Genomic DNA, 13,440 nt, shown 5'->3' with positions numbered 1-13,440 from the left:
CTCCTATCATCTAGCCAATGGAACAACCTGAATGTTTCACGAACAGTCTGTTTCATTCGATCCTGCATGAATGAATTGCTCGTTATGCAGCCTGAAGAACAGGGCGTCCATTTTACCTCTTTGATATTTTTCTTCAGTCCGCTCACTTGGTAAAATGATGATATTAGCAAACACTTACTAAATGCTTATTATGTGCCAGACTCTGTGCTAAGTGTTTTATATTTATTAATTTAGTCAATCCATTCTACAATCCTATGATCTAGTTTAGTCAGTCCAATTCCACAGTCTGCTTTTTTTTTTTTTAATGAGGTTCTCACTCTGTTGCCCAGACTGGATGGAGTCAGTGGCATGATCACAGCTCCCTGCAGTCTCCAACTCCTGGACTCAAGTAATCCTCCTTCCTCAGCCTCCTGAGTAGCTAGGACTACAGGTGCACACCACCATGCTCAGCTAATTTGTTTTTGTTTTTTTGAGTAGGAGTCTCACTCTGTCATCCAGGCTGGAGTGCAGAGGCACGCTCCTGGCCACCCCAGGTCGACTTGCTGGGCTCAGGTGATCCTTCCACCTCAGCCTTCCAAGTAGCCAGAACTACAGGTACATGCTACCACCTATGGTTAATTTTTTTATTTTTGTTGAGACGAGATCTCGCCAAGTTGCCCAGGCTGGTCTCAAACTCCTGAGCTCAGGGAATCCTCTTGTCTCGGCCTCCCAAAGTGCTGGGATTACAGGCTTGAACTGCTGTGCCTGGCGCTCAGCTAATTTATATGTGTGTGTGTGTGTGTGTGTGTGTGTGTGTGTGTGTGTGTGTGTGTGTGTGTGTGTGTTTGCATAGATGAGGACTCCATGTGTTGCTGAGGCTATTCTTGAACTCCTGGCCTCAAGCAATCCTCTTGTCTCAACCTCTCAAAGTGCTAGGATTACAGGTGTAAACCACCATATCCAGCCACAGTCTGTTTTTAAAAGTTGCTGCCATACCTCAAGCCACATCATTTTTGCTTGTAGGATGGTCACAGCAGCCTCTTGTCATCTCGTTTTTTCACCCTTCCATCAGTTCTTCACTGTATCCAAGGTTGCATTTTTTAGTGTAATAGTTAATACAAAAATATATGGAATATATGACAGATAGATGGATAAACACTTTGTGGTATAACCATATATAGCAAGACCCCAATTCTAAAGACAAATTAATTTTTAGTTTTTCTTATTTCATACTTTATGAGAAATGTAATGCTATATACAAGGGTGCCAAGAAAAATGTATACATATTTTAAGAGTTGTCATCTATGTATTACTTTTTGAAGTTGAATTAAATTACAGTAGCAGTGTGTAGTGTGACGTTCGCTCACCCATGCTCTGCCATTTTCTTTGACTGTCCTGCCTGTTGTATGGTGAGGGTTAGGGTTTGATTAATGCCATCATTTGAGTGAATGTCGTACTTAAAATGTGTATACTTTTTTTTAGCACCCACATATATATGTATGTATTGTTTTCTATAACTGACTTTTCACTCATAGTTTTTTAAGATTTTCTTATGTAGTTTCAGGTAGCTATGGTTCATTTATTTTCATTGTTTTTTTTTTTTAATTTATTGTAGAGACAAGGTCTCACCAAGTTGCCCAAGCTGGTCTCAAACCCCTGAGCTCAGGCAATCCTCTCGCCTCGGCCTCCCAAAGTGCTGGGATGACAGGCTTGAGCCACTGTGCCCCACTGGCCATTGTTGTATTTTTACAGTTGTTGGGCAGCTGGGCTGTTTCCAGTTTTTTACTATTATTAACAATGTCTATTTACTATATTAAAAACATCTATTGTTACTAATAATAGTAATAACAATTACTATGATTAACAATATAAATACTCTATCTTGGGACACATGTGTAAGGACTTCTTTAAGGTACATAACTAGGAGTGAGATTACTGTGCAGGATACTGTATGCTCAACTCTACAAAACAATATCAAATTAATTATCAAAGGGTTTGTATTAATTCATAGCTTCTCCAGCAGTATAAAAATACACATTCTTATCAATTCCTGGTATTGCCAGATTTTATACTTTTATTTTGTTTTTAAATTTTGTTGTTATTATTTTTATAAATTAATAAAAGTATGGTTATGGAGACAGGGTCCCGCTATGTTGCTCAGACTGGACTTGAACTCTTGGGCTCAAATGATCCTCCTACCTCAGCCTCCTGAGTAGCTGGGACTACAGGTGTGAGCCACCCTATCGGGCCAGACTTTGTAATTTTTGAGTAAACGTAAAATAGTATCATATTGCGGCTTAATCTTTCATTTATGTAATTACTAATTATGATTTGTCTAATACCTAATGATGTTGAATATCTTTTCATACGTTTATTCACTTGAGCTTTCCTCTCTGTGAAACGACTCTTTCTGGTTTCTTTCCCCAGTTTTCTTTTGAATTGCTCATCCCTTTGAAACTGCTTTCTTCAGTTCTTTTGGTATTCTGGATACTGATCTTTTATTGGTTATTTATACAATAAATATCTTACCCTGTTTTGTGTCCTGGGGGGGTCACGTGGTGGATAGGTGAGGGTACACTTCCTTGAGAGGCAGCAGTCATTACTCAGCATCAGCCTGTTGTTGCCATGGAAATGTGAATCCAATGTGACTAGTTTTTCCAACTCAGAAGAAAAAGGTTTTTGTAAAATTCCCCAGTATTAAGATGTTTTCCAGATGTGCTCTTTAGCATGAAATGAACAGAAGGTCTAAGATTGAGCCCAGGAAACTCTCACATTTAAGGACCCACCATAGACTAAACAAGGAGGGGTGGGAGATTGGGTGGGCAACCAGGACCCATGTCATAGAGCCATGGTCATGAGCATTTCTAGAAAGAGGAAATCAGCAAGTGTCAAACATTGCTTGGTACTGACTCTTAAAGTTGCTAGGTTTTATTCCTGGGGTCTAGCAGAGTTTTTAAGTGCATATTTCTAATAATTTCCTGTGGATACAACGTAAGTATTTAGTCTGTGTGGACTCAAGCTCTAAGACCAATGGAATGTGTCTTTCTCCCAAAGTGACGGCCATTTGTTTCTCTTCATAAACAGGAGTTCAGAACCTGGGCAGAAGATTCAAGACTGTTAGTAATGTCTGTTCCTTAAGTTGGCCTTGTCATGAATCTGAGAGCACTGATTTGCTGTTGTGGTTGTTTTTTTTTTTAAGAGATGAGCTCTTGCTATGTTGCCCAGGTTGGTCTTGAACTCCTGGGCTCAAGCAATCCTCTCGCCTCAGCCTCCCAAAGTGCTGGGATTACAGATGTGAGCCACCACACCCGGCCTGTTGTGGTTATTCTACTGTACAAATACATCACAGCCACGTTTGTGAGGCATTTGGCAGACGGAGGCATTTGAGGGATGACTTTAGCATAGTGCTCTCCCTAGAAGGAAAACTCCCAGGATTTATACCCTCTCCTCCAGCCAGGGACAGTGATCGTTTCTTGTGGACAGCACCACTGTATGAGCACTGCAAAGTAACTGACGCGCCCTCTCCTTTGCTTGCCAGGTAAGTGTATATGGGAATTCCAGTTGGCACTTTGACGAAGTGCGAAACCAATGTTATTTTCACCAGTTTATGAAAGAACAACCTGACTTGAATTTCCGCAATCCTGACGTTCAAGAAGAAATAAAAGTGAGTATAGACATCCCCGTGAGATTCTCCATTGAGATTCTCCATTGGGGGCCTAGGTGGTTATTTGAAACTCTCTATATGAAACAATAATTGTGCAGGCAAAATCAAGTAGTGAAATTAAATTCTGGGATTAAAGTGTCTGATGCACTTGGAGACACTCAGATGTGTCGGGGGCCCCTTCCTTTGTCTAACTGAGGGGTCAGAAACACCTGCCACCCTAGCTCTGCGTTGCCCCTCTGCCTGTGGCAATGAGCTGGTGCAGGAGGTGGGTCTGAGCGTGGGCTTCGGGGACTGGCTCCTGCGTCTGCAGCGGGTCTCTGGGTGAGTGAGTTCTTTGGAAGTTTCCATGAGATGACCCACACACAATACTACTATATTTACTCAATAAATATGAACACGTTGCCTGCTCCATGCCAGGCCCTGTTCTAAGCACTGGTAAGGCAGCAGTGAATGAAGAAGCCCTGCCCTCAAGGAGCCTCGAATGTTCTGAGAGAAAAGCAGACAATTAACCATGAAGTGTACAACACATCAGGTGGTGATGAAGGCCAAAGGAAAAGGGTGTCAGAGTGCCAGGTGGAAGCTGCTCTCCCATACCAAGGGCTCAGGAGACATCCTGTGATGAGTTGCTGTTTGGACAAAGACCTGAAGTGTGAAAGGAAGTCATGTGACTATCTGGGGAAAGAGTTTTTCTGGCAGAAAAGCAGGTGCAGTGATCTCGAGGTGAGAGTGTGGGTCACGTGTTCCAGAAATGACACAGAGGCCTGCATTTTAGGTTGCCAGATTTAGCGAATAAAAATACAGGATACTAAGTTAACTTGCGAAGGAATAATTGCACTATTTGGGGCATGATTTACCAAATAACTGTTCGTTGATTACCTGAAACTAAAATGTAACTGGGTGTGCTGTGTTTTATTTGGCACCTTACCAGTGGGCCGGAGTGAATGAGTCAGGGATGGGAGGTCCAAGAAATACGAGGTGGGGGCTGATTATGAATGCCTTGAATGCTGTCACAAGGTCCCTCGGTGGCTCTGTGGACAGGAGAGTTCCCTTAGCAAAACAGCCCCAATGAGCGCTGATGGGCTCATACCTGTATGGTAGTGGCAGCATTAACAACACGATTCACGAAGAATATGAGCCACTCCATGGTTCTCACTCTTGTTGTGGCTGTGACTCTAGTGAGCAGGAATTAGGTGGCAGGTGGAGGTGTCCTCTGAGAGAAGTAGGTGGGGAGGAGATCAGAACAGAGCAGGGAGTAGGGATGCCCTTCCATAGCTCACTATGTCAGCCAAACAGAGAATGAAAGCGGCCATTTCAGAGTCACTAGGAACGCCCAGACCCCTTAGTTTATTTTTGTTTTGCTTTGAAATAACAGTTTTATTTTGAAACAACAGATATAATTCACATACCATCAAATTCACCCCTTTCAGGTGTGTAATTCAGTGGTATTAGTATGTTCTCAGAGTTGTGCAACCATCACCACTAATTCCAGAACATTTTCATCATCTCAAAAAGGAAACCCACATCCATTGATTGCCCCCACCATTCTTCCCCTGGCCCCTGGCAACCACTAATCTACTTTCTGTCCCTATGATTTTAGCTATTCTGGGCATATCTTATAAATGGAATCATACTATATCTCTCTATACACCAATGATAGATATCTCTAACTATTTGAAGAACAGCCAAACCGTTTTCCAAAGCAGCTATAACACTAGCAACATGTAAGGATTCCAAATTCTCTACACACTCACCCACACTTGTTATTGTCTGTTTTTTTCTCTCTCTCTCTTTAGAGACAGGGTCTCACTTTGTCACCCAGGCTGGAGTGCAGTGGCGCAATCACAGCCCACTGCAACCTCGAACTCCTGGGCTCAAGTGATTCTACCAACTTAGCCTCCCGAGTAGCTGGAACTACAGGTGTGCGCCACTGTGCCTGGCTCTATATTTGAATTTTTAAATCAGCTTGCCAATTTCTGTAAAGAAGCCTGCTAGGATTTTCATAGGGATTTCATCGAATCTGTGGATCAGTTTGGGAAATATAGACATTTCATTTCATTATTTATGAGTCAGGGTCTCCCTCTGTTTCCCAGGCTGGAATGCAGTGACATGATCATGGCTCACCACAGCCTCAATCTCCTGAGCTCAGGCAATCCTCTTGCTTCAGCCTCCCTAGTAGCTGGGGTTGCAGGCTTGCCACCACATCTGGCTATTTTTTTTTTTTTTTTTTTGAGTCAGAGTCCCACTCTGTCACCCTGGCTGGAGTGCAGTGGCATGCTGCTCTCAGCCACTGCAGCCTTGACCTACTGGGCTCAGGCGATCCTTCCACCTTAGCCTTCCAAGTAACCAGAACTACAGGCATGCGTCACCTTGTCCAGTTAATTTTTTGATTTTTATTGTAGAGACGAGGTCTTGCCAAGTTGCCCAGGCTGGTCTCAAACTCTGATCTCAGGCAATTCTCTCGCCTAGCCTTCCAAAGTGCTGGGATTACAGGCATGAGCCACCACACCTGGCTCTGGCTAATTTTTTTTTATAGAGATGAGATCTTGCTGTGCTGCCAAAGCTGGTCTTGAGCTCCTGGGCTCAAGCAGTCCTCCTATCTTGGTTTCCCAAAGTGCTGGGGTTATACGCATGAGCCACCACACCCAGCTAGCTATCTTATGTTGTCTTCCAATCTATGAACACAAGTTGTCTTTCCATTTATTTAATGTGTTCTAAATTTCTTTCAACAATATTTTGTAGTTTTCAGAGTACAAGTCTTCTTACACTCCTTTTTTTTTTTAAAAAATATATATTTATTTAATTATTATGGAGACAGGGTCTCACCATGTTGACCAGGTTGGTCTCAAACTCTTGGCCTCAAGTGATCCTCCCACTCCCACAGTGCTAGGATGATGGTGTGAGCCACTGCACCTGGTCCTGACATTTCTTTTGTTAATTTTTTTCCTATAGACTCTTTAAAGACTCTTTGTACTATATATCTTTGATGTTTTCAGAATTTTAATGAACTGCTATGGAATCTGTTCTAGAAGTAGGCACCCTGCATGAGGGCGGCCTTGTCTGGGTGGGGTGGACAGTGGTAGACACGGTCAGAAGAATCACGAGGGCTTAGTTTGAAACATCTGGGGTGGTGCATGAACTCTCCTCCTCTCCATCACCCAAGCGGCTTGGCACGCCCACACCTCCCCCTTCCCCACACACTTGGTAGGTGATTCACCTGGATCATTTAATGCTCAGAAAAAGCCTAACTTATGAGACTTTATGATCATCTTCCAGAGAAGGAAATTGAGGCTGGAGAGGTTAAGAAAAAAAAAAAAAGTCACCCTTGTTGGGAGCGATGGAACAGGATTCAAGCTCAGACACTGGGACTCGAGTCCACGCTCATAACCACAGTCCCACACCTGCCCTGAGGCACCCTTCCTTCTCTTTCCCTGCTTCACTTCCTCTGCATGGTTTTCTCAAGGAGTTTTTCAGCTGTAAATCCACAAATGTGAACCTAAACCAGCCAGTTTCTCAGGCAGTGGGTTTTCCGAGCTCCTTGGGGCCACGGTGACTGAGTTGTCTGGAGATGTCTAGACAAGTGTGATCAACTTTGTCAAAATGTGCCAGTTGATACTTTAATGATTTTGGGGATGACCCCATCCACACTCTTCTGGATAGCCAAGTAATGGAATATGTGAATCAAATCCTTATTCGCAGTCCGCAGGATGAAAACCCTCATGCGATGAATCATCACGGCCTCTGGTTGAGGGGTTAGACTTTGTTTGCAAGGCTGGTTTAGAAGATTTACTATTAGCAGTAAATAATAAATGCTGAGAAGCTGGGAGGTAAGGCTCTTTGCTCCTGGAAAGTGACCTTTGCCATGAAGGAGACTTCTGACACCCCCCCACCCCCAGCAATGCTTATTGAGAGTTAAGCAGGTTAATAATTTGCAGCCCAGAGAGGTTTCAGAGAGGCATTGAGATGAATTCCAGCTTGCTAGCAGTTTACACTCCCTGAGCCTAATCTTGCTTCCTTCCTTCTTGCTCCCAGCAGATTCCAGTTTATCTGCACAGTGGGAGGCTGGCATTCAGGGGACACTCAGCAGAGCACCCTCCTCACCTTTGCACTGGCCATTAGGGGACCCAGCTAGGCTCTCTCCTCTTGAGTGCTTTCAGCTGGAGATGTCTGGAAGCCTTCTCTGAGGAGCTGGGGGCTTATATTTGTATAGTATTTTACACTTTTCCAGTCACTACGGTCTTTACTTGCCCTCCAGATTTCTTATTTGACTAATGAGGAAACTGAGGCACAGAGAGGTCAGGGAGCCCGGTTGGGTTAGCAGCATAGCAAATAAGAGACCCTAGAAGGCCTGGCATCGTGTCTGGGGCTCAGGGTGGTCCTGGTCCTGCCATATGGGAAGGCCGAGCCCTGGAGGGGGGACTCCTGGGAGTCACTGCGTTCACAGCAGTGGGGATGAGAAGCCAAGATAGTCCCTACCCCACCGCTTGAGATAGAACCCAGAGCATAAGCGTAGGCTCTGTTCTGTCCCAACTGAGCCTGATACTACTGGAGACAACCAGCTCAATGGAAACAGATCTGTGCGTGATGATAATAATTGTGCCGTTATTGTACCTCCTGTATTCCAGGAGCTTTAGCAAAACCATTTACGCACTTAGTGATATGTATTGTGTATTGACCCTGTGCCCGGGAGAAGGGGCTGGTAAGGTGAGTGGCTTTCCAGATTTCAGATCTGAACACTGGTGGGTGGAACTGCCCATTTATGGAGACTTAGGGAGGGAGATGTCTTGGTTATGTGGAGCCATCCAGTGTCCAGTGGATGGTTGGATACAGTGTGAGGACATGGAACTCAGGGAAAGATCTAGTTCAGAGAAAGCTCTGGGATTGGCTGAGACATGGATGATGCCTACAGAGCTCAGGCAGGTCTTCAGTGAGAGAAAATCAGCTGAGATGAACAAGGGGGCCCATTGCAGCTTAGCTCAAGTCAACTGCTATCACGTGGGGATGTGGGCCAGGTGTGGCAGAGCTTCCAATTAAAAGAAAAAAATAGAGAAAGTCAGCTTACTAAATGAGCCAGGGCACCGCGTGGTTCTAATTCTGGCACCACTACTTACTAACCATGAACTCACCATTCTAATTCTGGCGCCACTGCTTACTAGCCATGACCTCGTCAAAGGTACTTCATCCTCTGAAGGTTCAGCTTCCTCTTTGGTGAACTAGAACAGTAATGGAACATTCTTCAGAGGGTTGCTGGGAGAGTAAATGGTTTACCCTTTGTAAAGCACTTAGGGCGGTGCGTATTTTTATTACCTAAGCACTGTTAAACAGTCAGTAGATGGATAATAAGTAAATAAATACTGTTGGTTGTGACATGAATGGCCAGAGAATGTAAGACAGAGTCCCAAGGAGTGCTAACATCTAAGAACTGCAGAGTAGACAGAAAAGGAAGGCAAACCAAGAGGCAGGGTGTAACAGAGCTAAGGTATTTGAGTCTTTCTAGAAGATGAGGTGAGTCAGTCAGGGATCAGATTATAGAAAGATGAAATGTCAGCTGACTCTAGCAGCAACACCTCATTTACTCCTCACAGAAACTCTGCAAGGCAGGTTCTTTGGTATTGATGAGGAGACTGGGGCCTGGTGTCATCTTGCAGATGACCCAACTCAGGCAGCTGGACAGTGGGAGAGCTGGGATGACGCCCAGATGGTCAGATTCAGAAGCCTTATCCTTCCAAGAAGTCAGCAAAGAATTTTTCCAAGATTTCTGAATAACAGTAAAGACAGTTTTTTTTCCTCTTGCCTGGAAGTAGAGGAAATTGTTTTCTCTGTACTTCTGAAGTGTCTTATCCTTTCTCGTCCTTTCTTGCGATGGACAACCCAGGATTTACGTCATTCTCAAGAGTTTGTCACATAGGTCAACACATATGAGTAGAGATTTTCTATGTCCCAAGTGTGGCTAAAAAGGTAAATGGGCCCAATAACTTCAACCACCTCGCAAGGAAAGGCTTCCCTCAAGGTTTCGTGAATTTGGAGATCATTAATATTGACTTGATTCCTTTTTTACTCAGAGCAGAAAGTTGTTTAAGGAGAAAAGCATTAAAAGATGCCCAGTGGACAAAACAGGGCTCTGTGAAGTCATGGGAGTTAGGAATCAGGAACACAGTGCATAGTCCAGTCCCCAGAGTCTACGGCACCTATGTGGGTCACCACTCTCTGTGCCCATTTTTGCATACGACACCCAGGGAGAGCTTAATTGGAATAAAGAGGGTTAATTATTAACATCCAGAGTTCTCTTTCCTCACCTGGGTGAAAGAATAAATAGCACAAAGTATTTTTCAAGAGCAAACTTTGGATTATCTCAGTGATAATCCAAATTATCAGCATTTAAAATGACTCTCAGAAAATATCCATCCAGCTTTTTCTGTTTTGTCTCATCAAATGATGATAATACTCTGATGATGCCAGGACCACAACCCTCCTCTGAGGTACATAGTTCTCGTTTTTAATGCCAAGATGCCCAATGGAACAAGGACCTCATGAAGAAAATAACCAGCTTTATTTTAGGAAACCAGTGCCTAAAAGTCTGATGTTTACACAGTACAGTCTTTCGTGCCTTCCCGCATTTTTCTCTGTCCCCACCAATGTTCACGCTTATAAAGAACAGCACCGCCCGGGGTGGGCCCAGATTGTGTGGGGTCTGAAGTGTGTACAAATTTAGGACCTTCTTAAGATACGAAGAGCGCAAAATCAAGTACAGAAAAAAATGAGCATTTTTTTTTAATAACGAGAAAAAGGGAGTTATAAGGGCTGGTGTGAGTGAGGGGTCCCAAACCTGAGCTTGGTCAGCTTTCTGGTAAGGTATCTCCTGAAACCACCAAGAACCCATTCTAGAAATGAGGTGCCTCTCTATGCCCCGTGGGCCATGCGTCTGAGTTTTGTCACTGGGTCTTCCCCGTTCTTCTTAGTTGTTTGCTTGGCTGATGGCTGACTCTGTCTATTTTTGTTTTGTGTTCCTCCCGTATTACTCCTATTCACCTCTCATTTGTTTCCCTGGTAAGGAGTGAGGTATTTAACTAGTGAGCAATGGGTTCTCTTTTATGGTTTGAAATGTCTGTTAAGGAGTTGGGCATGAGGGAGATAAGAAACTTCTCCAGTTTCTTTGGAGTCCTATTGATGCCTGGTGGGACGCGGCACAAAATTCATGGGTTCTTTGACTCAACCCTGAAATGAGTTTTATAGTGGCCACCAAAGTTTTAAAACAAAGTTTATTAGTTGAGAAGAAAAGAGGAAAGAAAGGGCAGGTGAAAGTTTTGTATCAGAAATGCCCGGCACGGGCAAGTCTTTCTCGAAAAAGAAAGATTGCACTTTTGCTCTTAACCAAGAAACTAGATATGTTTTCACAACAATTGATATGTGAAAGAGGGTGGCCACAGGTAATAACTGCTACTCTGGAGAGTTGACATCTCTTCACTTCTGATGGAAGGAGAGGGATAAGGGGTGGTCTTTTCTAGACCACATTGTCTTTTGTAGGAGACCTGCCAGACATTTCCAATTCACAAGTTCATGAGCTAAAAGGTGGTTTTATTATCATTTCTATGACTTTGGTTAGTTAAGGGGTGGTTCCGCCTTGGACAGGGAACCTGAAAGATTTTGTGATTATTATGCTAAACCATGGGTTGACAGGTTGGGCCTATCCTATTTTTACATCTGATGGAATTTTCTTTTGATTTGCTGAGGGGGTGAGATAGGCTGCCAGCTTGGCCTGCAGTTAAAAAAAAAAGTAATAAAAAAAGTCTGAATGCTTCCTAAAACCTGCCTGTAGAATATTTATCTATCTGCGTCTAATGTGTGCTAGCTATCCTGCCTTGCTATCTTTTATGGCTTCATTCTTTCATTTTGAGTGGATTCTCTAAACTTTGGAAACATGTGAATGACATCCCTTACTAATGTAATTGTAACTGTATTTCTGAGTTCAAATATGAAGGAAGTGTGGGAGACATCCCCAGTGCAGTTACTTGATAGTGTGATATAGTAAGACACCGCTATTCTACATAGGTAACAATAGACTATACCTATACTGTGCTTGTTTTGTATCTGGAGAGATCTGTTTTAAGGTGGTAAGTCACTAACACACAAAGTCTTTATTAAACACCATGATACTAATGTGCAGTTAATGTAACCAAGCATTTTGCTTCTTCATGTTTAGGAAATTATGCAGTTCTGGCTTGCAAAGGGTGTGGATGGCTTTAGTTTCGATGCTGTCAAATTTCTTCTAGAAGCGAAGCATCTGAGAGACGAGATCCAAGTCAATAAGACCCAGATCCCGGTAAAGTTTTGTTTTAAGCTTTTATGATAAGGATGATTGCCTTTTCTGAAAATGTCATCAGAGTGCTTTCTTTTTTAGCCTGAGATACCAATTACAAAGATGAGTTCTGTCCTGTCTCTAGGAAATACTAGAGTCATTTTCTTTAGGATATACACAGGCGTTTCAAGTTCACACGCACACATGTTTTCTTCCATTGGCTCCAGTCCTCAGTGACAAGGTTTCTGAGGACACATTCACTGTGGAGTCTACCAAGCACCACAAAATGGAGAATGTTTATTCTCTGCAACGTTGTCTTCTCACTCAACCTCAAGTGAGGGGGCCTAAGTTCCTCAAGTACTCTTCTAGTTGTCAAAGGACCCATCTTTGGAAGGGAAGGGAACTTGCACTTGCTGAGTGTCTACTGTGTGCTATATGGGCTGTTTACTTATGATATTTCATTTAACTTTCAGTGGCCTATGAGAGAGTTTTCATGATCCCCATTCAGTAAATCTTGGAGAGGTTAACTTAGCAAGGGTCACAAGGTGAGATGACTCCAAGTAGAATTCCAAGCCACTCCTGTCTCACTACAGAATCTGGACTCCTTGAGTTCCACACCAGTGGTTCTCAAGCTTTACCCCATTCATGCATGAGCAATGGAATTCATGTGCCACCCTACTCCTCTGGTTGCCCTCCTTCTATAGTCACTCTGTTTTCAGTGGCCAAGAGGCAGCAGTCCCAAATTCGATCCTAAAATGCATTCCAAAATGATGGATTTAAATATAAAATGTTATGTCAGGAAAAGAAATCAATTACGATGATAGCATTATGGGTTAATCTTAGCAATGCAATGCTTAGTGAGAAAGATCTAAAGTTATTATATATAGAGTGAAACCTCCCCCTTTTTTTGAGTTAGGGGTCCCCTAGGCCAGAGTGCAGCAGCATGATCCTGGCTCATTGCAGTCTCCAATTCCTGGGCTCAGGTGATTCTTCTGCCTCAGCCTCCCAAGTATCTGAGACTACAGGCAAGCACCACCATGCCCAGCTCATTTAAATTTTTTTTTTGTAGGAATGAGTTCTTGCTATGTTGCCCAGGCTGTTCTCAAACTCCTGGGTTCAAGCAGTCCTCTTGCCTCGGCCTACTAAAGTGTGGAATTACAGGTGTGAGTGACTGTACCCAGCGTGATACCCTTTTAATAAAACTAAACAAAATGAAATCCACTTGTTTAGAGAGTTTAATATCAAGATAGCTTCTGTCCTCAGTAGTAGATTTATGAGCACTTATAAATTCATTAATCCTCTGGGCTTGGTGGCTTAGCCTGTAATCCCAGTACTTTGGGAGGCCGAGGTGAGTGGATTGCCTGAGGCTGCAGGTTCAAGACCAGCCTGGGAAACTTGGCAAGACCTTGTCTCTACAATAAAATAAAAAATATCTGGGCATGGTAGCGCATATCTGTAGTTCCGGCTACTCAGAAGGCTGAGGCTAAGGATTGCTGGAGCCCAG

At 43.4% G+C, this 13,440-nt stretch overlaps 1 protein-coding gene across 3 annotated transcripts in view; it reads left to right on the top strand.

Moving 5' to 3' along the window:
• Nucleotides 1-13,440, top strand: part of SLC3A1 (solute carrier family 3 member 1) — a 45,670-nt gene that overhangs the window by 7,546 nt on the left and 24,684 nt on the right. For 2 of the 3 annotated variants that reach the window (XM_008050226.1, XM_008050223.1), the window contains 2 exons: nt 3,518-3,643; nt 11,841-11,965. In XM_008050226.1, coding sequence (XP_008048417.1) covers nt 3,518-3,643; nt 11,841-11,965 — 251 coding nt within the window. The remainder of the gene's footprint in view (nt 1-3,517; nt 3,644-11,840; nt 11,966-13,440) is intronic. The other variant, XM_008050225.2, reaches the window with a different exon arrangement.

The sequence above is a fragment of the Carlito syrichta genome, unplaced genomic scaffold, assembly GCF_000164805.1.
Source record: "Carlito syrichta isolate Samal-C Ts95f unplaced genomic scaffold, Tarsius_syrichta-2.0.1 Scaffold143284, whole genome shotgun sequence".
Classification (NCBI taxonomy): domain Eukaryota; kingdom Metazoa; phylum Chordata; class Mammalia; order Primates; family Tarsiidae; genus Carlito; species Carlito syrichta.
This window is presented reverse-complemented; position numbering and strand designations above follow the sequence as displayed.